Source organism: Tasmannia lanceolata, unplaced genomic scaffold (assembly GCF_043159265.1).
Source record: "Tasmannia lanceolata isolate RefF3 unplaced genomic scaffold, GAP_Taslan_0.1 ptg000011l, whole genome shotgun sequence".
Lineage (NCBI taxonomy): Eukaryota > Viridiplantae > Streptophyta > Magnoliopsida > Canellales > Winteraceae > Tasmannia > Tasmannia lanceolata.
The window spans coordinates 19,693,793-19,720,358 of NW_027518688.1; the positions used below are offsets into that span (position 1 = coordinate 19,693,793).

At 38.9% G+C, this 26,566-nt stretch overlaps 1 protein-coding gene and 1 long non-coding RNA gene across 4 annotated transcripts in view; both read left to right on the forward strand.

The window, feature by feature from the left end:
• The first annotated feature begins 872 nt into the window (after nucleotides 1-872).
• On the forward strand, nucleotides 873-7,573 carry LOC143886218 (uncharacterized). The gene is made up of 3 exons (XR_013253708.1): nucleotides 873-1,443; nucleotides 6,010-6,149; nucleotides 6,311-7,573. It is a non-coding gene; the product is annotated as an uncharacterized LOC143886218 (long non-coding RNA).
• Nucleotides 7,574-22,216: 14,643 nt separating this feature from the next.
• The window catches only part of LOC143886579 (serine/threonine-protein kinase STY46-like), a 65,009-nt gene continuing 60,659 nt past the window's right edge, over nucleotides 22,217-26,566 (forward strand). The window contains exons 1-6 of one of the 3 annotated variants that reach the window (XM_077390628.1): nucleotides 22,217-22,798; nucleotides 23,744-23,858; nucleotides 24,577-24,677; nucleotides 24,818-24,937; nucleotides 25,488-25,542; nucleotides 25,710-25,820. In XM_077390628.1, the coding sequence (XP_077246743.1) occupies nucleotides 22,605-22,798; nucleotides 23,744-23,858; nucleotides 24,577-24,677; nucleotides 24,818-24,937; nucleotides 25,488-25,542; nucleotides 25,710-25,820 (696 nt within the window). In that variant the 5' untranslated portion in view covers nucleotides 22,217-22,604. Of the gene's footprint in view, nucleotides 22,799-23,737; nucleotides 23,859-24,576; nucleotides 24,678-24,817; nucleotides 24,938-25,487; nucleotides 25,543-25,709; nucleotides 25,821-26,566 lie in introns of those variants that run through there. The other 2 variants (XM_077390629.1, XM_077390630.1) reach the window with 2 other exon arrangements.

Here is a 26,566-nt window from a genome sequence, read left to right on the forward strand (position 1 = left end):
GAGACCCTAAATTATTCTAGGAATAAATTGGGGACATCAAAATACTAGTTTGATAGGGTTTCTTTCATAACGACTCTATTAGGGATCGGTCGAAATGGGGTGTCTACAACGGGGTTTTTCACTAGTTATCAAAATATGGTTGCAAAGATATCAATCTATTTTTTTTAGGCAAATGTTATCAGCACTACTATATTCTTTATTAAAAGTACGGTATGTAGGGGTGTAAACGAGCCGAGCTTGGCCAGGCTCGGCTCGACTCGTTAAGCTCAAAAGCCAGGCTCGGCTCGGGCTCGGGCTCGAACCAGGCTCGGCTCGGTCAGGCTCGGCCAGGCTCGCGAGCCTTATCGAGCTCGAATTATTTTAATTTTACACCCCTCATTTTCCCTGGACAGCCCTATCTAGTGTTTTTTTACTACTCTTTTTACACTAGGGGGGTGATCCAAGTAACAAATGGGGTTCCAAAAAAGAAGTGACATATTTTGCCTCCCCCTTTCACTCCCTAAACAACCCTTTTAGTGTATATATTAATATAATATATATATATTTAAACATATTAAATTCTTAACTAGCCGAGCCGAGCCTGGCCTAACTCAGGCTCAGCTCGGCTCGTTAAGGATTCGAGCCGAGCTCGAGCGAGCTTCCGAGCCAAAATTGACACCCTTAACCGTATGGCCCTTGCCATAGGACGATCCATAGATGGGCCACAACCTAAATACATTGTGCCCCAAAAATTATTTCCATAGGTTCAACCTAACCCTCTGATCTTACTGTTAAAGGGTTGATCCTAACCCTCTATAGATCGGAGGGTTAGAATCGACCTATGAAATAATTTTTGCGTGAGAAAGAGATGATGATGAATAAACAACTAAACAAGCCTCCTCTCGTCTAGAGAATCTACCCTATGCTCTTCTTCAACGCCGTTCTCTCTCTCTCTCTCTTCCCTTCGTCCCCAATTTCCCTAAAAAGAGAAGAACCCTAAGAAAAATGTCTAAATCCAAAACCTCTGATGTGGAATCTAGTCCACAAAAAGGCCCCTCCCGTCTGGAAAATCTACCTTGTGCCCTTCTCGCAATCATCTTATCAAAATTAGATAACCTTTCCCTTTGTTCCCTTGCATCCACATCTAAATTCTTCAATGCTTGTGTTTCTCTCCCCTTTCTCCCTAATTTCTATCGCCCCTCTACCACTTCTAAAATCCCTAAAAAGAAGAGAACGCAGAGGATCAGACATCCATTTGCGGAAAATTTAATGCCCTAGTGTGAAGATTTTGGGACGGATTTCGTTTCAGGCGACTGTTGATCTGCTGATTAGATTCGATTTTTGCTGGATTTTGATGCCCTAACTTGAAGATTTTCGCCGGATTTTGAGGTTCGTAGGATTGGATTCGATTTTTGCCGGATTTCGATGCCCTAGCGTGAAGAGTGTCGGCAGATTTTGTTTAAGGTCCGTAGTGTAGCTTCATTTCTTGATCGGATTTGATTTCTCATACAGATGTTTTTTTATGTTAGTTCTAAAGCATATTTTCTTTGAAAAGTCCTGATATAATGATAAGATCCTGCACTGAATCAAAAGAAGATACACAAAATAGAAGAGAAAAGAGTTCCACTTCCAGGGGAACAACCTCAATAGTTCTGTTTTAGGAAAATATTTCTCTCCCTTTTTCCAGTACAAACTAACTACATAAACATCACTTTTCCCAGATCTGAGATCCACTCATCACAAATAGTAACTACCTTGCCACATCACCCCACTACTATAAGCTGTAAAACAGTTACAGCACCACTAACTATACACATGATTGTTAACAATACACATAACCTAACTACGACATATCTAACAACAACAGACACAATAAACATAAATAAAAACAACAGACTCATACTAAGTATGGATACGTAACATTGCCACCCACTGGGCAGCAACCTTGTCCTCAAGGTTGAAAGCTTGAATATATGCAGCTCGTCCAATAATTCATCTATTATCGGCATCGGAAATTTATCCTTTACAGTCACCTTATTTAGCGCACGATAATCAACGCACATGCGCCATGATCCATCCTTTTTTTCGTACCAAGATGACAGGTGATGAGAACGGGCTAGTGCTTGACCGAACAATTCCAGCTTCCAACATCTCCTTCATCAATCTTTCGATTTCATTTTTCTGTACATATGGATATCCACCCGTGATTGGATCCCTGAATGGCCCACTTGGCTCATTAAAAACATCAGAGAACTCACTTAAGAGCTCTTCCATCTCCTTGTCAAGCATGGCGTCTTCATGACTGACTGTGGTTGTAAAAAGTTGGGCCATAGTGGCCATATTTCCCTTCTTCAATTCATGACTGGCTGTGGTTGTAAAAAGTTGGGCCATAGTGGCCATATTTCCCTTCTTCAAAATATGGTTCATGCGTTGAGACCCAACCACCTTAACTGGCCTTTCCTTGCCACCTCGTAATGTATGCTTCCGACCTTCTAATGTAAACTCCATTCTTAACCTTGCGAAATCCCAAACTACTGGTCCCAAAGTTGCTAACCATTGGATCCCTAACACTAGATCACAACCCCCAAGTGGCAACAGCTTGACGTCCGCTAGAAAAATAGTTCCTTGCATCACCCATTTCAACCCTTTGCATTCAGCCACGCTTGTAACTTTTCCACCATCAGCCACTACAACTTTCAATGGTTGAGATTTTTGTACTTCGCAAGCTGTCCTTTTTGCCGTTCCCGTATCTAAAAAATTGTGGGTGCTCCCGGAGTCTATCAAAATAATAATAGGCTGCCTCTTAATGTAGCCCCGAATTCGCATTGTTTGATGGGATGTGGACCCAGAAAGAGCATGCACAGAAATTTGAGGTTCCTCCGATTCACCACTGATTTGTTGTTCGGGTTCGACCAATTCTTCACCATCACTTCCATCTTCTTCAAGGTCCAACATAAATATCTGTTGTCTTTTGCAACGGTGTCCCGGGGTGTAGCGCTCATCGCAATTGTAGCACAACCCTCTATCTCGCCTTGCCTTCATCTCAGCATGAGTCAACTTCTTCATAATTGGAGTAGTAGTTCCAACCGGTTGTTTGTCTTGACCGCTAATCTGCCCCACAACTTTGCTTGCTCCTATTCTTTGCTTCTTTGACAATGCCTCATGATTCTCTTCTTGCAACTTAGCTAATCCAACAGCTTGCAACACCGTTTTAGGCTTAAACATTTGCACACTAGTCCGTATTTCATCTTTGAGACCGCTGAGGAAGCAACTGATGTAAAACGCTTCCGGTAGATCATTGGTCAGATTTGCCAGTTGTTCAAAACGATCCTCATATTCTGCCACCGTCGAAGTTTGTTCAAGTTTCGTAACCGGGCCGATGAAATCCTCGTACGTATTCGGACCAAAGCGTGAACGAATAGCCTCTACAAATTCTTTCCATGGCACTTGTCCTTTGAGTTTTTCAAACCATTGGTACCATTGAATCGCCTTCTTCTCCAAGTGGATGGACGCTAAAGGAACCTTTTGTTCCTCCTCGGTGTTGTTGTAAGTGAAAAACCGCTCCACTCTTGTAACCCATCCGAGTGGATCTTCCCCATTGAACTTTGGGAAGTCTATCTTGGTATATTTTGTATAAGCAGGACCCCTTCCCGTCTGTATTTTTGGAAACGAATCATGTATAGACTCTTCTTGATCTCCATTTTTGTGCATTGCCGATGCCGACAATGTCTCATATTTGAGGTCCAACGCCGCTACGAGTTGCTTGATCTGATTTATTGCCTCCATTTGTTGTTTACTTTGGTGTTCGTTGTTTTCTCGCAATTGTTTGAATTCTGCTTCCAATTTCTTCCTATCCTGTGATCTAGTTCCATCAGCCATGGTTCCTCGGTATCACAGATAAGATCGACCGCTCTGATACCACTGATAAGATCCTGCACTGAATCAAAAGAAGATACACAAAATAGAAGAGAAAAGAGTTCCACTTCCAGGGGAACAACCTCAATAGTTCTGTTTTAGGAAAATATTTCTCTCCCTTTTTCCAATACAAACTAACTACATAAACATCACTTTTCCCAGATCTGAGATCCACTCATCACAAACAGTAACTACGTTGCCACATCACCCCACTACCTATAAGCTGTAAAACAGTTACAGCACCACTAACTATACACATGATTGTTAACAATACACATAACCTAACTACGACATATCTAACAACAACAGACACAATAAACATAAATAAAAACAACAGACTCATACTAAGTATGGATACGTAACATATAACAAGATGGTGATGTTGTCAAGAAATTGGTTTACGTCTGAAACAATGCAAATTCGATCAATGGGGATGGTTGGCAGGGTATTTAAACTGTCATCTTGATGACGTGAGGCTGTTTATTTTAAGCATACCATTTCGAGTATTGCTTTAAGTGCTTCAATCTTTACACGCTTAATGTTGTGAAAAAATTGGTTTAGGTCTTAAACAATTCAAATTCGATCAATTGGGATGGTTGTCAGGGTATTTGAATTTTGATCTTGATGATGTGAGGCTGTTTATTTTAAGCATTATCATTTCAGAGTGTTCCTTTAACTGCCTCAATCTTTGTTGTAATTGTTGGACCCATCTGTTGTATGTGAAGCCTTGATTTAGAATTGTTTTCTTAATCCCAATGGTATCCCTTTTGATTTCTTCCTTTATTTCAGTTAGTTGACTGATTTTGGATTTTTTCTTGGGCTTTTCGAATTTGAGAAAGATTTTAAGACTTTATAGATTCTTGAATTCCTTTCTTTCTGATAGTAAATGGAAAGATCATGGTTCTTACTCAAAAAAAAAAAAAAAAAAAAGAAAGAAAGAAAGAAGGAAAGGCCATGGTTAGAAAAGTAATTCCAAGGAGCAAGGAATGCTCTAGACCTTCCATTAGTGGATAGTCTAAAGTATAGTTTGAAAACTCCCCTGCGTTATCGTGGACTCCTCCAAGCTGACTCCCTTTTAGCCTTTTACCTTGTCTGTGTTCTGCATTTTGTTGTCGCGTTCCTCGTTTTGCCCTACATAGTCAATAAAAACTCATTTGACTCTCCTGAATTATGACTGCGTCAACCGAGTACTTGACCGCGCCGTGCCGAGCCGACTAGGATTTTCTTAGGCCACGTTCCGCGTCACATCCGTGTTTTTCAACACCATAGTTTTAAAATCCCCGCGTCCACGTCGACTCCATTTTACCTAGGCTACGTTTCGTGTTGTGGCTCATCCGCATTCCACGTTTTGCCCTATAGAGTCAATAAAAACTCCTTTGACTCTCCCAAATTATGACCGCGCCAACTAAGTACTCGACCGCATCGTGCCGAGTCAACTAGGATTTTCTTCGGCCACGTTCAATGCCGCATCCACATTTTTAAACAGTGCAGTGAAACTGTAAAGTCCTTAAACGTATAATTCTATTGTTTTTTTTTTTAATTGCCTGCGCCAATCCTTGAAACCTCAACCTATAAGGTTAAAGAAATGTTCCAAGACATTGCGGCAAAGGAGAGAATTGGTAAAATGTATTATTCTAATTAGTCGCAAAGTCTTCTTTTCTACTTGTAATCCTTACCGATAATAACTTTTCCTCTCTAACCTACTACAATCCTACTCTTTCTATGTACTTGTTTGCTTCCAATGACGCTTGCCACATGATTTATGTTGACTTTAAATGATGCTCCCGACACATTTCTTCTTTACTTCCTTTAGAACTTTTCGCTTCCCGCATTTTCTCTTTTCTAAACTGCTCACTTCCCACATCGCTTCTTGCGTTCGCTTCCCACTCTGGCAACTGTGGCCCACTGGTCTTATCATAGACGAAATCAAATCCTTTGCTTCATGGTAGAAAACATGCAAATTATCATGTGATAACTCAAACTGTGTAATGTTGATGTACTTGAAAATTCTTATGAAAGAGATGTGTTTTACCTTTTTCAAACACATTGAAGTGGATTGTCACTTTGTTCGTGAGGTCACAAGCAATATAATATTCAATCCATGTTTGATTTCAGGAGATCGGATAGTGGACATGTTTACAAAGAATCTTGGTCAATGTCAAGTTAGTAGTGTGTGTTTGAAGCCGAGCATGGATTACAATCCACTTCAATGGTTTTGACAACTGATCCTCATCAATTTGAATCATCAAATTCAGGTACTGTTCCTAATTTCATCATCTATTCCTAATGTCCTAAAACTACTACTGCCTTATACAAGGGTAAATGCTCTTGTACTTTGTACCTTATCTCGAATGTTATCTCCTATGAGTATTTGTCGCCCCTCTTACAAAGCCTTATTTATTTTCCATTGTTGCAGATTCTGTCCTTACCAAAGTTTCAGATTTAGGGGTGCAACTTGGGCCAGGTTGGGTCGGGATGAGGCCAACCTGAACCCAACCCGAAGGATCATTGGTTCAACTCTAACCTAACCTGACTCGAGCCCCAACCCGAGGAAGGTCAACCTGAACCCTAACCCGACCTGAGCCCCAATTCGAGGAGACTGCAAAACAATATCCTAGCATCATAAAACCCTAATCCTTGTTGTAGAAACACTAATCCTAACCTATGGTAGAAATTTCATGAATCTACTATTTTTCGTGAGAATTTCTGGAGAAATCTACTGACAGAACTTATAAATCAGCAAAGGAAAGATGAAATTTGAAGTAAAATCAGTGAAACAAATCCTGATACGAAAGAGGAAGATGAAGAAAAATAGAAAAATGAAGAAAATTCATACATGGTTGTGATTTTATCTTCTGTCCTCTTCTTGTCCTTATTATACCTCTCCTTTCGATATAAGGCTTGTAGTGGGTTGCTAACTCGTCGCGCTGTTGCGGGTGGGCTTATCGTGTAGTTCCTATTCTCCTTCTTCCAATGTAAAGGTTGCCAATGAGTTTGTAGAAAGCTGAGAAATACCTTCTCAAATAAGGATCAAACACGATTTGCAGCAGGCAACAAGAAAAAGATGCGAGAAATACAATCACACAAAAGAGAAAACGCGATTTATGTGGTTCGACAGTGTTCCTTCAACGAGAGAAGATTTTCACTATTTCGGTCTCGGGTTACAAACTCTCTTACTAAAGAGAACCTTGCAAACCGTAACCCTAATATGTGGCTTATATATCAATGCCACTACATCACAAAATTACCGAAATATCCTTTTGCAGAAAACACAAAATTAAATTTTCCTTCTGGGTGCTGTCCTGGAAACCATGGCAGGGGTGCACTACTCCCCTACACCCCCAGCTCGCACACATTAGACAGGGTCATGTGACGCACACATTAGTCAGGGTCTTGTTTAATGCCAGAATACATGACATCTGCGCAACAATCTCCACCTTGGCTTGAATTTTGCAAGCACATGAAGATCATCTCTACTATGTACTCTCTGAAGAGCAGCTCCACACCTCTTGCACACGAGGTGCCTACCCCACCACATGGGCGGGCGGCTTCGTCAATAATCAACAACTGCTGATATTTGCCAAGTCCAAGCAATTCTTGAACTTGGTTGTTGTAACTAACTTTGTCAACATATCTGCTGCATTGTCATTTGTATGTATTTTCTTTAGGTTGATGCTTCCATCTAATTCCCATTCTCTTCTCTTGTGATGTCTCGAATCTATATGTTTCGTCCTGGCATTATCTACTTGATTCTTCGCTAAATGTATGGCACTTTGGCTGTCACAGTGCAACAAGACTTCTTCCTGCTTAGCCCCATTTCATGAACCAATCTAGCTTGCTAGATAGCCTCCTTGGCATCCTCACATGCTGCCATGTATTCCGCCTCAGTCATAGACAAGGAGATTGTTCATTGAAGAGAAGCCTTCCAAGAAATAGGCCCTCCTGCTAGTGTGAGCCCATAGCCTGTTGTGGATTTTCCCGCATCCAGATCTCCCACATAGTCTGAATCTACATAGCATGTCAACCCATCTTCAATTTTGCCCATGCCATACACCTAGCTAAAATTTGTAATGCCCCGTAAGTATCTGAGAATCCATTTCATTCCATTTCACTGCATTCCAATGCTCATTTCCTAGATTCGCCATTTATCTACCTGCTACACTCACTACATGAGTAATATCTTGTCTTGTTCATATCATCACATACATGAGAGATGAGACAACCAATGTCACTCTCATAAGGGAGGTTAGACACGCATGCTCGTTCCTCATCAGTAGATGGGCATAAGTATTTACTCACTTTGAAATGGCCTGCCAAAGTTGTGCTAACTTTTGCATTTTTCCCTTTGAACCTCTGTAGCACTTGTTCAATGTACTTGGCCTGCGAAAGCCAAAGCACTCCCTTTTTCCCCGTTTAATTTCCATCCCAAGGATCTTCTTAGCGGCGCCTAGATCTTTCATGTTGAATTCCTGGCTTAACATTTATTTTAGCCTATCGACTTCCTGCCTGGTGTTAGCAACAACTAGCATATCATCAACATATATATAAGGGACTTTGTGGAGGACAAAAATGGACAGACTTGTATTTTTGGTACACCCCCCATCTATGTAAGGGACTTTCAAATGAATGGTTTGGATCATCCTAACAAAGTGGGCTCCCATGTGATTGGGCAAGTTAGCTCACCATAAGTTTGGTGAGCTTAAGCTCACCAAACAGTTTCCTCATATATATATATATATATATATATATATGAGAAAACGGTTCCTACACATATGTGTAGATAAGTTATCTACACACTAGCTTAAAATACAGTGGGGGCCACATTATTTGGGTGATCCAAACCATTCATTTTTAAGGCCCTCACATAGATAGGGTGTCCACAAAAAATTAGATCCATAGGATCATCCTAACCATTCGAACTGTGGAGGCAAAAAATGGACTAATTTGTGAAGGTTTAAAGACATCCATTTTACCTCCACAAATCGTAGGGTTGGGATGATCCTATGGATCTGATTTTTTGTAGACACCCTATCTATGTGAGGGCATTTAAAATGGATGGCTTGGATCACCCAAACAATGTGGGCCCCCACTGTATTTTAAACTAGTGTGTAGAGAACTTATCTACACATATGTGTAGGAACCGTTTTCTCATATATATATATATATATATATATATATGAGGAAACTGTTTGGTGAGCTTAAGCTCACCAAACTTATGGTGAGCTAACTTGCCCAATCACATGGGAGCCCACTTTGTTAGGATGATCCAAACCATTCATTTGAAAGTCCCTTACATAGATGGGGGGTGTACCAAAAATACAAGTCTGTCCATTTTTGTCCTCCACAAATGGAGGGGTTAGGATGATCCTATGGAGCTGATTTTTGGTACACACCCTATCTATGATAAGGCCTTGCAAATGAATGGTTTGGATCACTCCCCAAAATGTGGGACCCATGTGATTAGGCAAGCTAGCTCACCAACAGTTTCCTCTATATATATATATATATATATATATATATATATATATATATATATATATATATATATATAGAGGAAAAGGATTGTACGCTCGAGCGTACCAAGCTTATGGTACGCTCGAGTGCCCCAAGCACATGGGTCCCACATTTTTTGTGGTGATCCAAAGCGTTCATTTGCAAGGCCCTATCATAGATAGGGTGTGTTCCAAAAATCAGCTCCATTGAATCATCCTAACCCCTCCAAAAGTGGAGGGCAAAAATGGGCAGATTTGTGGTCTGTCCATTTTGCCCTCCACAAATGGATGGGTTAGGATGATCCTATGGAGCTGATTTTTGGTACACACCCCATCTATGTAAGGGCCTTTCAAATGAATGCTTTGGATCATCCTAACAAAGTGAGCCCACATGTGATTAGGCACTCGAGCGTACCATAAGCTTGGTACACTCGAGCGTACAATCCTTTTCCTCACATACATATATATATATATATATATATATATATATATATATATATATATATATATATATATATGAGTTCATCAATGGATAATAAACGCAGCAATCGAAGCTACCACATATATACCCATCCCTTTTTCCAATCCCGTTGAATCGCAGATACCACACAGTCACCTAACTGCCTAGGTGACTGCTTCAACCCGTAGAGGGACCACTTCAGCATACACACATGGTCATCTTGTACCTATTCCTCATATTCTTGCTATTCTTAGAGTTTTTTTTTTTTTCATTTGTTTAGTTTTCAGGGTTTTATATTTTATTAGGTTAATATTTAGAACCTGGATGTAGGGGTTGTCCGCATCATCTAGGGTTCACAGCATCCCTTACCCCACCTCACCACCTACATTGCCCTTAGTACCGCTAAGTGATTATTATCTTCTTTATACTTAAAGAGGGGCATTTAAGTCATTCACCAATGACTTGAAGTGTGTTATAACTTATATCGAGGGTTTTAAATTTCGGTTTCGGTTTCCGCCGGTGGAAATTTCGGTGAAAGTTTTATAATTTCGGTTCCGGCTGGCCGAAATTTAAAACCGTGGTTATGGATATTGGCCCATAGAATGGACCCACTCATTTAACACTTAAATGGCCTTTCTCTTGTTTTATTGGCCAATAGAAGGGGGCCCACCTTAACCTTTTATATAAAGTGAGAAGGGGGAGATAGGAACCCTAATTTTGGAGTTCACATGAAGCATCCCCAAGCAACCGCCCAAGGTCTGCAACTTTTCCCCCAACCCCTTCTCCTCCTCCTCCCTCACGTTTTCTCTCTTTCTCGTTCTCTACTACTTCTACTTCTCCTTCACCACTATTTCTACTTCTCTTCTTCCTATCTTCCTTCCTTCTCCATTTCTTTCCCTCCCTCCCTTACTTTCTCTTCTCTCTCCTTGTCACCTTCTTTTCCTTCTTTTCTTCTTCTTTCCCTTATCTTTCATCTCCTATCTTTTCCCATCATTTGCTCCCTTTTGTTTCTCTTTCATCTCGGTTCCACCCTTAGGCAGACACGACTGTAAAAATAGTCCACGACTGCCCTATTTCTCTCTTCCCTCTTCGTCAAATTCTTTCCCCTCTTAGCTCCCTGTTTCTTCACTCCCATGTTGTCCCCATAGTTTTAAATTTCGGCCGAAATACTGAAATTTTGGTCGAAATTTCAGATTTTGGTTGGAACCGACACGGAAACCATCTAAATCTGAAATTTTGGCAAAATAATGAAATATATTTTTTTACCAAATTCCGGCCTAAATTTCGGTTTCGGCTGTGTCTGAAACCGAAATTTTAAACCTTGGTTGCCCCTACGTACATCTAGCCCTCCCCAAACCACGCAATGGCGGGAGCCTCATGCACTGGGCCGCTTTTCAAAAGCTGACCCCAACTAGTTTAGGACAAAGGCTTAGTTGAGTTGAGGTTGTCCCTGCAACTTTTGGCAGTACTGAAACCAGCAGGGTAAGTTCTTGTCCCTATTCGACAGTCTGTTTTCTTGTATAAATGATCTTGGGCTTGACAACGCAAAATATTTTGAATAATCTGGGATTTACAACTGAAATTTAGCTTTAAAATATTTAGAACTTGCAGATCTGTTAAGAAGCTTCTTCTTCATTGAAAAATAGCTGGAGAAACAAAGTCAGCTGCAAATAGCTTGATATCATTTACATTAAAACGATGATAGTACTGAGCAATAAATAATTTCTATGCTCAAATCTAGATTTGGTGTCGCAGAGGCCACAAGCTGCCGTGTTTCTATAAAACCCTAAGGGCCTCCCTAGCATAAGTATTCCAGACACCTCACAACCAAGTAAAACTATATTTTTTGGGTCTACTGTTCTTTTCTAACACCATATACTAAAACACAATTATTCAGCAGGTCAATGTAATAAATATTTTCTATAAAACGCTAAGAGCCTCTCTAACATTTGCAATTCGGGATGCCTCACAAACAAGTAGATTATTTTCTTTGGGCCTATTGTGCATCTTTAACAGCATACAATTCAGCACAAGTACTCAACATGTCAATGCATAGTTTCATACCCAGGATACTTTTGCGAGCAGCTTAGGTTTATATCTATTCTAACATTATTTGGTCTTACCCGGTAGGCAATGTCTTAAGATATTGGTAGGTGTGGCCATATTTGAGAGGATGAGAGTGAAAGTTTCTCCCAAGTGGAAACCCCCTTGCCTGGTTGGATAAAATTAGCTTTGATGGGAGTGCCAAAGGAAACCCTGGGAGGACGGGAATGGGGGGAGTATTTTGAGATGAGAAGGGTAACACTGTTGAGTCTTTTTCCGGACCAGCTGGTGTTTGTGGCTCTAACGAAGAAGAGGTGCATGCCCTATCATGGGGTCTCAGATGGTTTATAAATTACTGAATAGGGCCCTTAATCATTGAAGGTGGCTCGTCAAATGCATTGGCTTGGGCTCAAAATAAATCATTGGCCCGTAGGGATAGGCAAATGTCATCATAGGCAAATGTCATCAGAGAGGTAATAGACCTGTGCACACAAATACAGCCTCAATTCTCGCATATGAAACTGTCAGCAAATGGCATGACAGACTGTATGGCTAAGGATGGTGTGGACAAGATCGAGGTGGAAATAATTGGCTCATAAGCAAAGCGTGGAGATGGTTAGCTTCTTGGATGGGTTATGTTTGCTAGGGATAACGGCTTTGTAATTTGCATTACTGTTTGCGGTACACCTTATTCCCTTCTGATGTACTACAATCTCACTATTATTGAATAAAATCGTTACTTTCTTCCCAAAAAATATTTGGTTTTACTGATCCGTGGAATGTGGGTCATGCTGTAATTTTCCCCAATTGGGAGAGGACAAGGTCGAGTAGGTGGCGAAGTTTTGAAAGTTATCCTCTGTGTGGCGATGAATTATCGCACCAGCTTAGGGAAATGGAAGGTTGAAAGTTGAAACATCATGTTGGTTTCCTCACTTGAGTAGTGAATTGTTGGGAAAGTTCCGTTATTTCCCACTACAACTTTCCTATTTTTGACTAGGATTGTGGGCTGCATGTGATGGGAAGGAAAAACGAGAAGTCACAGAGCCATCTCCACAATGCGAGTATAGGAGACACAGATCTTTCTCCGGTGTAATTTTTTGGTTTGATCTCCCCCATTAAGGGGGTCGGATAGTGAAGCCATCAAGGAGGCAGCTTGGTGGAGTGGAGTAGGTCCTTGGCTTGGACCGCACCACTATAAATCTGGCGCACTCTCTTCTATCTGTTTCCTTTTCTTTTAGTTGTGCATTTGATTTGAGGTTTGAAATTGATTTTTTCATTAAATTTCTAATTCCGTACTTAATTTTGGGCAAAAATTGTTAAACCCAATTCACACACCAACACTCCCCCCCCCCCCCCCCCCCCCGCGCCGTGGTTGCCACCGTACCTGGGATTTCACTATGGTTATAGAGAAGAGTACACTGAAGACCTCATCACATTTGCCCATCTCACCACTATTAAGGTCGTGGGCATTCGATTGGAATTGAAGGTTGAAGGTTAAGTATTGAAAGGATGAGGTGAGCCCGCTCTTGATCCCATTGCTTATCGTCAGGTAGTGGGAACTCGACTAAGACACGTCCTAACATAACTCATGAAGTACACAATGAGACAATTTGTAATGGATCCCCATTATTAATATCTTACTATTGTTAATCATACCATCCAGGTATCTTTGAGGTACCTAGACTGTGGTCTTCTATTGTAACTTCATCTTGATTTGATTTGGGTTGGCTACCATGATGTCCAATGATCTTCTACTTGTTGTATATCTCTGGGTAATGCCTAGTTTTATTGGAAATGCAAGAAGTGGTACACTACATCAGAATCTTTTGCAAAATTTGAATATCCTTTGACATCCTCTGCATCAAGTGAGATTACATGACTATCCGATCTTGTTGTGTTTGGTGTTTTACCTACTTCGCTCAGTCCACACTTTGTTGTGGTGCTATCCAGATTGCTTATAGCTCGTCTGCCATGAGTGCACTAAACACAATGAGGTGGACTTTCATGCTATCGAGGAGAAATTTCTTGATGGACGTATCACTCTTTCTCGCATCTCTTTCAAATATTAACTTGTTGATTCTTCACGTATGAACAAAGCACATCACGCGTTTTTAATCTGCAAGTTGATGCTCTAGCATCCTCTGCATCAATTTGAGGGGGATTGAGAATAAACTGTGGAGGGTACACTGAAACCTCAATGCATATAGAAGCTTAGTTATACAGTTTGCATATGTTCTTAATGTAGATTGAGGTTTATGACCGACATTCATAATTGGAATAAGAAAATAGCTGCTAATGTGAGGAAAGATCCTAGCTAGTATTTCAATCATCACAGTTCCCATAGGCTATCAAACTCATTCAATGCATTAAGGGCCCGTTTGGATACCTCCCCTTTTGTATTTGGATTTGGAATTGAGTTTTGAATTCAAATTGAATAGATCCAGCAGCTCATTTAGAGGGAAACAGAGAGCAAAGGGGGTAATTCCTGCTGCAGGGAGAGGTTGAGGAGCAAAGATGGTGACGGAAACTGCCACATCTGTGGATTTCCAATTTCTTATTTCCACAGCAAATTTAGAAATCTATTTTTTTTTACAGTCAGCTGCTGAATTAGAAATCCAAGAATTTGATCCGATCAAAATTATAATGCAAAAAGAGCTGCAAATGTGAGAAATCCAAATCAAAATCTTCTCCGCATCCAAATGGGCCCTAACAGATAGAGACTGTGTTTCCATTTGCTGCGCTTCAAAACCCCAAATCTAAATTATGCAATAGTATGAGGCCGCCCAAAATGTTTCTTAGTGCCAAACACTGCACATAAATGATAAGAAACAGGACTGATGCGCGGGAACCCAGAAATTTGGCACAAAAGTAACTTTCAAAGCTTGAGTTTGTCATCATTAAAAGTAACTTCAACTAAACTTGAGTGTTCATCCACTGTTCTTGTAAATGTGAACTAAATGAATATGTCATCATTAACAGATACAAATAATATGTATAGGAACAAGAGTTATAGGGTAGAAGGTTTTGCAGAAAAGGAATATCAAAAAGCAGATTTGGGTTTTCTTATTTCTAAAGGAAGACAAACAAAACCCACCTTTCTATGCATCATCATCTCTGGGAAGAAGACAAAACCCACATTGTCAAATGGTGCTGTTTTAACATGAACCTCTACGAATCGGAGAGTTAGGATCATCATATGGAGATGAATTTTTAAGAAAGCCCTAATTATAATGGTGTGGATGGAGGATAGCGGAGGGAACACGTCGTCCTGGGAGAGCTGCCCTATCTCTCCGTATCTCCCCATACTCCGGTATTGTTTGCTTATTGTTCTCTTGTTCCCTTTCTTAGGGGTGTGTTTGTATATGCATTTCCTCTAAACTTGGGGCAGAGATCCGACTTCCACTGGAAAAGAGAGGTTTTCTGATTTGCCACATAGGTTAGGGCCTAGGACCCATAATCTGTGTTTTTGGTGAATTTGGGATTGTAGATGCCCTATTTTGCTAGGTTTTCGCAAACATAGTTGTTTGTTAGGTTTCCAAAGTCTATAGTCAAGTCTCTGTGAAGTCAAGTGTTTTTTCCCCCTCTTTTAGGATAATTTCCCTTCTTTTTTAGTATTCCACCACTGTCTTTATTATATGTCATTTGATGTTTTAAGTAGTTTTGCATAATTTCTAATTTTAGAATTTCTCAGGGTTATTCTCCATTTTCATATTTTTTCCACTTTAAGGGTAGTTTGGTCATTTCCACCATGTTTTCCATTATTTTCACCGATCATTGAGAGAAATTATTCATGAAAATCCAAATGACAGAGATTTGGGCTGATTTGGTGGGCCCACCTTGCTACTTTAATTAGATTTGATTCAAGCAAATGGGCCCACAACATGGTGGGCCACCCTATGATTGGCGCAAATCCCAAAAAGGGGAAGATATGGTGGAGGATTTTTGGAAATTCAAGAAAAGACAACATGCAATATTCTCCAAGAGTTATTGGTGGGCCACATCAATTAATTTGTTTCAATCATTGAGTAAGGTAGGCCCCACCCATTTTTTCAAAATGAAACGTACGCCCCACTCCATAGGATGATCCAAACCATCCATTTGATGGGCCACAACGTAAATAGGTTGTATCCCAAAAAATCAAATGGACGGATTGGATCATCCTATGATGTGGACCGTACACTTCACATAAGTTCACAACAAAGAAACTTCCCATTCTTCTCACGCTAACCTTTCTCTGTATAAACACAACTCTACACTCAATCTTGCTCTCTTGGAAAATTCGACCACCTCTCTCCCCTTCCATTGGAATTCGTCCACTCTCTCTCTTGCTCTCTCATCACTCAATCTCTCTCTCCCTTGGTCGAATATCCATAAAGTGGGTGTTCTTCACACTTTGCACGATATTTCTTCCATCTTTGGGATTTCTACATAATCTTGGAGCATATTTGGAGTCAAAATTTGGGATCTTCATCAACACAAGATGTCCCGGCATGTTAACAGTCCGTAAAATTAAATCATAACATTCATAGATATAGTCATGCATAAATATTAGTTCATACCAGATAGGAAAGGGCATTAAAATGGATAGGCATATGTTAGAATTATATGAGTAGAGCATGTCTAGAAGACAAAATAATTAGATAAAGATAATAAGTTAAGGTTCTTTCTGATATCCACGTCAGCATCAGCGCAAATGCTGACAGATATGCAGATTTAAGGACACAGAAAACTTTCATTAACATGAGCTTCCTCAATGTGCAGCGAACAGTTGATGAACTACAAATAGTCTTGTGGAATTTTAGAAGCTGACTTTATGGGTTTTGAATTACACATTTCCAAGGTTAATACAGCTTGAAATTGGGAATTCTAAACTCTCTTTCAATCATGCAAGTTCTCAGACATGGAGGATTGGTTTCTGGACATAACATGCAATTTGAAAGCAATCAAAAAGAATAAATTCTACTTTTAGGAGTTGAGGCTGCATTGAAGAATTTTCTAGTGTCTTCATGGAGCGGTCTCTTGTTATGATGGTTTATATGATAGTCCCTAATGTTTACATTTAGCTTTTGATATTGTTCTTTCGTGTTTTGCTTTGCCATTGAAATCACATATTGCTATTTGGGGTTTTTCACAACAAACCGGTATCAGAGCCTTGGGTGTTCCGTTTCTACATGGGTTATGTTCGATTAACCTAGAAATAACATTAAACGAATTGCTTTCCACCTCATCTTACCTTCCATTTATTCCCTAAATATGCACATGCCAAGGTGAATAGCCCGAACCTCGGCCTCCATGGAATCTGTTAAGCCAATCAAACCTGAAAACGCAAGAATGATGACGCCATTGTTTTCTCTGAACACGCCCCCAATTCTTGCTTTGCCGGGGTTGACAAGGGAGCAATCATCAACATTGAGTTTAGGAGTAAAGGGGGAAGGAGGTTTCTGCAAAGCTGGTGTCTTCTTCTTTGCAATGGTTCCTGACGAGATCGTCTTCCAATTCCTAATAATGCACTCAACAGAATAACCCTAAAAATCTTGATGACGACTAGCTCACACAACCACATGGTATTTGATCTTCCAAGCTAGAAGGTAGGAGGAAGAACACTTATCCTAAAAAATCCGAGCATTTCATTCAGGCCAAACCTCCCAAATAACTGCAAAATTGACAAGGCACCAAAGAATCTTTCCCATTGAGCCTAAACCAACAATGTTCCAACCTAACATGAGGTTTTTGATTGAGTCTGAAGCCACCAATTGGTAGCCAAACCATTCATAAACATGGGTCCAAAAATTATGTAAGCTTCTCTACAATGGATGAATATGTGGATGATAGACTCTTCCTCCAAGCATAGAATGCACCATCGTTCAGCATCTAACAACGATCTCAGGGTCTTGGACTTCGAGGGATTGCAGAAATCTACTGGATGAGGCCCTGAGAGTCATCAGTCATCTCTGAATTTGAAGATTTTACTATTGGATAGCTATGATACCAGGGATTTGGGATTAACATATTTGGGGCGTGAACATGAAGTGCGAATGTGCTTGAACAGTGGCTGCTAGAGGGAGAGTATCTGGTTGGGGAAGAAATGGAGTGTTTTCAAAGATCAGGGAAGTGTTGGGTTCGTATCTATATTCATGGCTATTAACTCTGTATGCTTAAACTTGCAACCCTCTACATTGATCCTTCTAATCTATTACCTGGTTCATTGGTTCACCTCGTTTGGGTTCGACTTCGACTTCATGGCTTCTTTTGTTCACTTCTTTTAATTAGTTTGACACTCTTGCACTGTCTCTGGTTGTATTTTTGAACATCATTCAAATCCTACTCAAATCCCCAAACCTACTCAAATCCCCAAGAGAGAGAACTAGGCAGATAGTATCCTCGGAATCAATGGTGACAATCAATTCTAGGGTCCTATGTAGAAATATGTATGTAATGTGCCATTGACACTGTTGACCCCACATGGTCTTGGTCTTATGAAAGAACCACAAAAACCTCCTGTTTAACTTTTGTTGGCAGAACCCTAAGGCCCCGCTTGTCATTGTTTTTGAGAATTGATTTCGCGTCTGAAACTGATTATTGGACTCAAAATTTGCGTCTTGATCCTAAGTCTAAGTCGAACAATGAGCTGCCACACTATACTTTTCCTCTTGATCCTACATGGCATTACCCGATATTTTCCTTATATATTTTTGACATATATAGATAGATAACCTTGTGGTAACTGTTTATCTTCCCCCCTTGAGGGTGTTTTCTCTTGAGTTCTAACTGTTTATTTCTTATCTGTATTTTCCGACCATCTCCGGCTTTTTTTTAATGAATTCTACCATTCAAAAAAAAAAAAAACAAACCTTGTGGTGAAAACAACTAGGATGGCTACATTTCCTTCCTGTTGTTTTTGGCTTATTCTTAGTTGGCTTATTCCTGTTTTTAATACACATACAAGTTGATATTGATCTTGTTGACGCAAATCAAGATAACATATTTTAACTTGCTCTGAGGAGAAATCAAAGCACACCAATATATTTGTTTACTAAATTCTACCATTAATCTCCTTATTAAATTTTAAGAATTTTCCTCAGTATTATGTCTATATACACATTGTGCAGGCCGCAGGCCATGTGACCTACGTGCGAGAAAGGGGATAGATGATTTTCCTTCTTGTTGAAATGTGACTTTAGGTGAGTAAAATTTCAAGCAGATTTACACAATTTCCATAGAAAGAGAGATGACGAGGAAGGAAAAGGTGATTTCAGTGGTGGTTGAAGTGTACCTGCAGTGTTTTAGCAGATGCTAAAACTATTTTCTTATTAAGAAAATACAATTACCTCATTTATTTGGAGTTTTTATAAGAAAGTCCCCATGAACATGAACAATATGTATTCTATTAGAAATTATATGGTGTAAGCCCTTATAGTCATTTGATGGGCCACAACGTAAATAGGTTGTGCCCAAAAAATCATTTCTATATGATGATCTCAAGCCTCTTATCTATACAGGAACTGTATATTATAGAAACCTCTACAGACTGGGGGGCTAGGATCATCCTTTGAAAATGATTTTTAGGGAACAACCTATTTATGTTGTGTTCCATCACATAGACTGTTTGGATCATCCTATGATGTGGTATGTACAATACTTTTTTTAAAATACGGGACTGTAAGGGCTTACACGATATAAAATCTCGTATTCTAATAACATCCTTTTAAACATGAGGATTGTATATGGTGTTTACGCCGATGAAGTCCAGTATTCTTCAAAAAGTATAGTGGGCCCACTTCATAGGATCTATGATCCTAACCATTCATTTGTTGTATCCAAAGCATGAGAACTTTAATGCACCGTATTTGAGCATATCAGCTGGATCTGAACGTGTCCATTGGATCTTAATCCTATGGTCCAATTTTTTGGATCATGGAACAGATGGAGTGTCCCAAATCAAAATAGAAGGTGCCAATGTACTCAAATAGCCTCATATTTTCATTCATTTATGTATTATTCATTAATGGTAGTTTTGTAACATGGAGAAACCTACTAAAAATGACAACTATTTTTTTTTTTTTTTTTTTTGCACTTTGGTTCTAATGACTCTCTCTCTCTCTCTCAACCTTAAGATGTAACTACCTCAATGCAGGTAGGACCTAGGACCCAGATGGTTTGATTCAAAATGGATCCTGTTCCAGACTAAAAAAGTAGGGTCCAACAAGCACTTAAGAAAATAATCCAAGGGATAAGAGATATGAGTGAATCATGACCAAGACATAGGTGGATCTGTTCGGACGTAGATCAGTTGGCATCCCTAGAAACCATATTGAAATGAAGTGGGAAAATGAAATGTTGTTTGTCATTCCTTAATCGGATCTTTTAATATTACTAAAACACTCCTCATGAATGCATAAATGAATGAAAATATGAAGGGTATTTTCATGGATCACGATCCTATATACTTACAGATCTTAGGATATGGATCCAATGGATATAGTTCGGATCCATCTCATGTGTCCAAAATCATGTCCATTAATTAACATTCGGATCCCTTGGATCCAGAGGACCTTGTGGGTTCACTGACACCTCTACTTATTCTACACTTCCTAGAAGCAACCCATAGCTAAGAAACGAACTATTTAATAAGGTAAGGACTGAGGGGTGCCATTATTAAAACATGAGTGTTTTCCTAAGTCATATCATCCTATTGGATCAGACCTTCCTCAGGTCCATGCATGCTGACTAAATAGTCAGATGTATCCAGCTTTCGTATGTAGGAGACCTGTTCTTAAATACCCTCTGATATTCTGCTTTTTCTTGGGAAACCCAACAGCTTGTTTTAATCTTTTTGTGGCCCACTTTACACTTCTATCTGTATTCTGTATCTTAAGTCCCGGCACCTAAACAACAATAAGTTATATGGTGTGAATACAGGAACAAAAAAAAGTAAGTGGGGCCTACCTATTGGGATGATCTAAGCCGTTCATTTGTTGCCCAACTGGTAGATAGGTAGTCCAAAATCTTCTTCATAGGATGATCCTAACTCTCTATAAACTGGATTGATCAGAGTTCGAAAAAAATACAGCGTGGAAAGCTCTGCAAATCTGATACTGTATTTTGATAATGGCACTCCTGATTTTTGGGGCATTACCTACTTAGGCTGTGACCCATCTAATGGACGGTTTGGATCATCCTATGGTGCGGGCCATACAGTTCCTTTTAATAATGTGAGGAGTGCGATCTTCAAAATACGGTAGTGATGATATTATTTCCCCTAATCCAAATGGTTCCTGGATAAGTTTTTTGTTTAATGATTTTCAAAATATTCTTCCAACGGTGACCATTTGCCACTTACAAAACCGCCTAGCTGGCAATCGCATCTCCCTAGGCATATCCACCTCTTCAGCCTCTCAAGGAGCCGTTTTCTCCACGTGGCACTCACATTGATCTCCACGTCAGTATTAGTTTAAACCCAAAAAATAATCTTGATTAGCTGAAGGATTAACATAAAATGAGAATTATTCGTCTGCAATACGAATCTTCTTATTTAAAAGCTTTTCCTCTTCCCGAACTCATCGCCGCTTGCTGATAGATAGTCAATTTTTTCTTCTTATTTTAAAAATGAGACTCGTTTTGGTTCAATGTACAAGATAAAAGTAAGCCTCATGCTGTTGGGTTAAATATCAAGGGTGGTGCCTTCACCGTATAGTTGTAAGGCCTTACACCATATAAAAACTCATATTGTAGTGGATAAATGTATAACTTTTTTACAGGGAAGTGATATATCCACCCCTTTTGATCACCAGGAACCCCCCCCCCCGTCAGTGTTTGTGGCAATCAGGGGCATTGAATTCTTCCGACATAAGTACAACAGCCTCTCTTTTGTCATTGATACACAGGGGGGTGTTTCTGGTGATCAAAAGTCAGATATATCTATAGGATACCTGTTCTTAAATACCCTTTTTCTTGGGAAACCCAACAGCTTGTTTTAATCTTTTTGTGGCCCCACTCTACACTTCTATCTGTATTCTGTATCTCAAGTCCGGGCACCTAAACAACAGTAAGTTATATGGTGTGAATACAGGAACAAAAAAAAAAGGTAAAATGGTGGGACCCAGCCATCCCATACATGGTTGCAAAACGATAGGCCTCACTTTATGTAAATGTGTTGTAAAATGATTGGCTCCACCCATCAATAAAACCATTTTACCCATGGTAAGAATGGTTATAAATTGTTGGGCCCTACTTCACACTAAGGATAGATTTACACGGTAGGGATGGTGTATATACAGACCCACTAAGGATAGAATTCAGTTGAGGATGAGTGGGGGAGACAATGAGAAGGATAAGGATTGGAGGAATCCTGAGAGTGGGAAATGGCATCAGAGATTCCAAATGAGTAGAGCAACAAAAAAAAAAAAAAAGAGTCTCTCTTTCTTAGTAAAAGAGATTAAGAGAAAAAGCAAGTGAAGGTGACAAAAGAGAGAGCGTGTCTTCAGTAGAATCCACATCGACATGTGCGGGGGTGCACTCAACCCATTAAAACTATAAACATTCCAATATTATATACTCCATTTTGATATCTACACTCCCCTGGTTTTTATTTTTATTCCCTAGCAAGAAAACCGCCTTTTGCAACAGAAATCTTAGGTTTCATCGTCTTCTTTTGCGAGCGAGACGAAACCCTAACCTTAATTTTCTTCTGGTTTCGAGTTTTTTTTGTCTTGTTAATGGCTATGGATGATAATGAGAGTTGTAGTAGCAGAACAGTGGAATCATCTCCTACTCATGCTAGACAGCAATGGCATAAAATCGAGGTTTATAACGAGGTTTTTCGTAGGCTTAGAGAATCTGAGAACGATGAGGCAAATCTACCTGGATTTGAAGACGAGCTTTGGGCTCATTTCAATCGTCTTCCTACTAGGTTTTCAATCTCTCTTTCTCTAGTTCTGATTCTTGTGATTCTATTTATCTCATTTTGATTATTTGCTTAGTCGCCTGGTTGAGTGATTAGTAATCCATGAACTTTATTTTCTTTCACCTTTTTTTTTTTTTTTTAAAAGTTTAATTCTCTCTCTATGTTTTTTTCTAGACTGAAAGTAGATGTTAGAATGGATAGATGTGTAGAATTTTTCTTTTGGATGTTGTTTACTCTTTATTGTGTTCGTTTACATTGGTGAAAACCTGCCTTCGAATTTCTGCTTCACTATATGTCATTTTGATTATTTGCTTAATTGCCTGATCTATATCGTTTAATTAGGGGTTGAATGATTGGAACTACTAATCCATTGAATTTGATTTTCTTTCGCCTTTTTTTTCTTCTTTTTATTTAATTCTCTCTCTCTCCCTCTATTGTTTTTTTCTAGACTGAAAGTAGATGCTAGAATGGATAGATGTGTAGAATTTTTCTTTTGGATGTCGTTTACTCTTTTAACGTGTTCATTTCAGCTCATTCTTCTGCTTCTCCCTGTCATTTCAATTATTTGCTTAGTCGCCTAGTCACGATCATTAAATTAGGGATCGAATGGTTAGAATTAATAATCCATCTAACTCAATTTTCTTTTACTCCCCCTTCCTCTTTAATTCTCTCTCTCTCTCTCTCTCTCTCTCTCTCTCTATATATATATATATATATATATATATATATATTATAGTAGATATCAGAATGGAGGGTAGAATTATTTATTTGGATGTCATTCACTCGTTTAATGTGTTTGTATGCTTGAATGTGTTCTTTTACATTGGCAAAAATCCACCTTGAAATTTCTGCTTATATAATTTTGTCTTAGTCAATTTAGCCTGTGTTTTTGTGTGATCCTCCTTTTTTTTCTTAAATTATTTAGTAGTTAGTTGAAGTTTTGGGATGTAGGTATGCGTTGGATGTGAATGTGGAAAGAGCGGAAGATGTTCTCACGCACAAGAGATTACTACAACTGGCACATGACCCAGCAAATAGACCGGCAATTGATGTTCGTGTAGTTCAGGTGATCGATTGTTGGACAATTTTATGGATTTTTTTAATGAATTCTGTGCCCTTCGATGATTTAATTATTTGTTGATTGTACCGTGACTTAGGAATTGTATTTGATTATCTTGATTTCTTTTGGGTTCATTGGAATGAAAATTTGGTGATTGTGGTTTGAGTAATGTGGTGTATTTGAGTCACCTGATAATTATTGGGGCTGTTTGTTTATTGCTCATTGTGTCTGCAAGCTTGATGATTTTTAATTGTATGACTTTGCGTGCATGCTGTGAAAAGGATTTCTTCCTCTATATTCTGGGAAGTTATATTTAACTTTCAATAGCGACTTCCCAAAGGATTCAAGGAACACAATTCATGTCTCTTCGCTATCAAATTGGCCATTTGGAACTAGTCAATTTTAAAAATATTGGAGTCTTCATTACTTGAAATTTGGATTCGTATTGGTTATGATCTTGAATTTTATGTCGTTCTTTTTCCCGACGTCCATCTAGATCTTCCTTGACTATATTACAAGCACCACTATTACGTTTCTTTTGGGATCTGTTTGCACCATCGGTTTCATTCCAGCACCATGCCATGCAACCTGAAACATAGGGTCTCATGGCAGCTTATAGTGGATTATTGTAGAGTAGTAACATAGATGAACAGCCTATTTCATCCTGGCTAGTTCTGTTTTTTATGGAGGTAAATGAAAGGAATGGGAAAATTCTGTTATGCAGGTTTCTCCAGTCAGTGATGGAAATATGGTTGATTCTTCTCCATCGGACTCTCCAAGAAAAAAAGATGGTCCAAATTCTTCAAGTTACCTTAGCAAACAGAGGTAGTTACTTTTATTCATGCAATTGTCTTTTTCCATACAATTTATTCATAAGTTCTCTCTCAGATTTGTTATCTTATTTTAGCTTTGCCATAAATTTCATTAATTATGCTGGTCATTGTATGTCCTCATTTGGTCTTCAGTATTCATCCTCCTCCTGCTTTTGGTTCATCTCCTAATCTGGAAGCCCTTGCTCTTGAAGCCAACAGACCACATGTACAGGATGGAGATAGTGCTGTAAACAGCAATCCATACTTTGCTAGGTAATTTCCTTATATAAATTGACCTCATGGTTGCAAGTATTTTCTGTTGAATGGATGGAATGATTGATTAGGTTAACTGCTTTTGTAATGGAGGAGCATTGGGTGGAACATGCAGATCCTTTTTTTTTGTTGTTGGTAGAAAATGCATATCCATAATCAAATGTTACTGTTCTGATACCATATGTTTGTGAAAATATATATATTTTTTGTTTTTTATTGTCTATATATATATATATATATATATGTATGTATATATATGAGCATGTAGGCAATTTCACAATGTGTATTTCACGGCCCCTCTTTTAATGAGACATGCAATTTCGCAATTTGTTTCATTATGCTACTGTAGATCCACCAGTAATTAGCTTTAATAATTTCTGTCATGATTATTCTTTTTGCATTTCCTAAGGTTCACTTTGTTAAGCAAATATATTAACCCTTGACTGAGGCAGGATTTCCTACTAATTCTTTCTTAAATAATATCAACAGTCAACACTACTCATATCATTGAACTCTGGATTCATTCTTCTGTTTTCTAATAATCATGTAGGCCCATGCATGAAATCACTATTTCAACAGATGACAAGCCAAAGCTTCTCAGTCAGGTAGTGGACCGTTTTTTTTTTTGTTGAATGGTGCTGTTTTTATTCTATGAAGCCATTTCTCTTTTGTACGTTTATAAGTTACAATATGATTGTATATCTCTTTATATTTCCATAGCTTTTACTTTAATAGAATTAATTTATGGATTTCATTTTATTTATAATCATAGTTGACCTCCTTGCTTGCCGAGCTTGGTTTGAACATCCAAGAGGCACATGCTTTTTCTACGGTGGATGGCTACTCATTAGATGTCTTTGTTGTTGATGGTTGGCCATATGAGGTACTTTTTACATGCTTATCATTTATTAATTTTGCTACTTTATGGGCCTAATCGTCCGGGGAAAATTTATTGCTATGATTTCGTGACACACCTAGTTGTTGCAGTGTTTCTTATTATTGATTCCCAACAGGAAGGAACTAGTCTTAGGGGGAACCATATGCATAGTTGACGTGATTGAAATACTATGACAGATATTATGAAACTGCTATTTCATTTAAGCTCCGTTTCTTTCGACGTAAAAATGGATGTAAAATTTGTTTTTTGTTCATGTTTACAACATAGAAACAAATTTTCCGCCCATTTTTACGTCGAAAAAAACGGAGCCTTAGGGAATTTGGAACCCAACTGAACTAATTCAGCTCATGGTGTGATGCAAGGTATTTTGATGTTTACACTATTTTCCAGTCTTCCCTCAGAATTGGCTGTGTCAAATAGATTTCATTTGGGCTCAAAAAACAGGTTCTTCTCCTTTCTGCTAAATTTCAGATCGATGTTGGATATCTAATTAATTTTAACAACCTTGCGCAAATAGTACTTGGTTGAAGTTTAGACCAGTTACCCTTGACACCTTTGTAGTAAGGTCACCATAGGCATGTCAATCCCATATCATGCAGACATCATTCTTGGACATCTTTCAGGTTAGAGACTTCCTGTATGTAATTAATTTCAGACTTATCATGCACAAAATGTTAGCTACATATGGTACAACTATATAATTCATTTTATTTTTCTTATGGTATAACCAC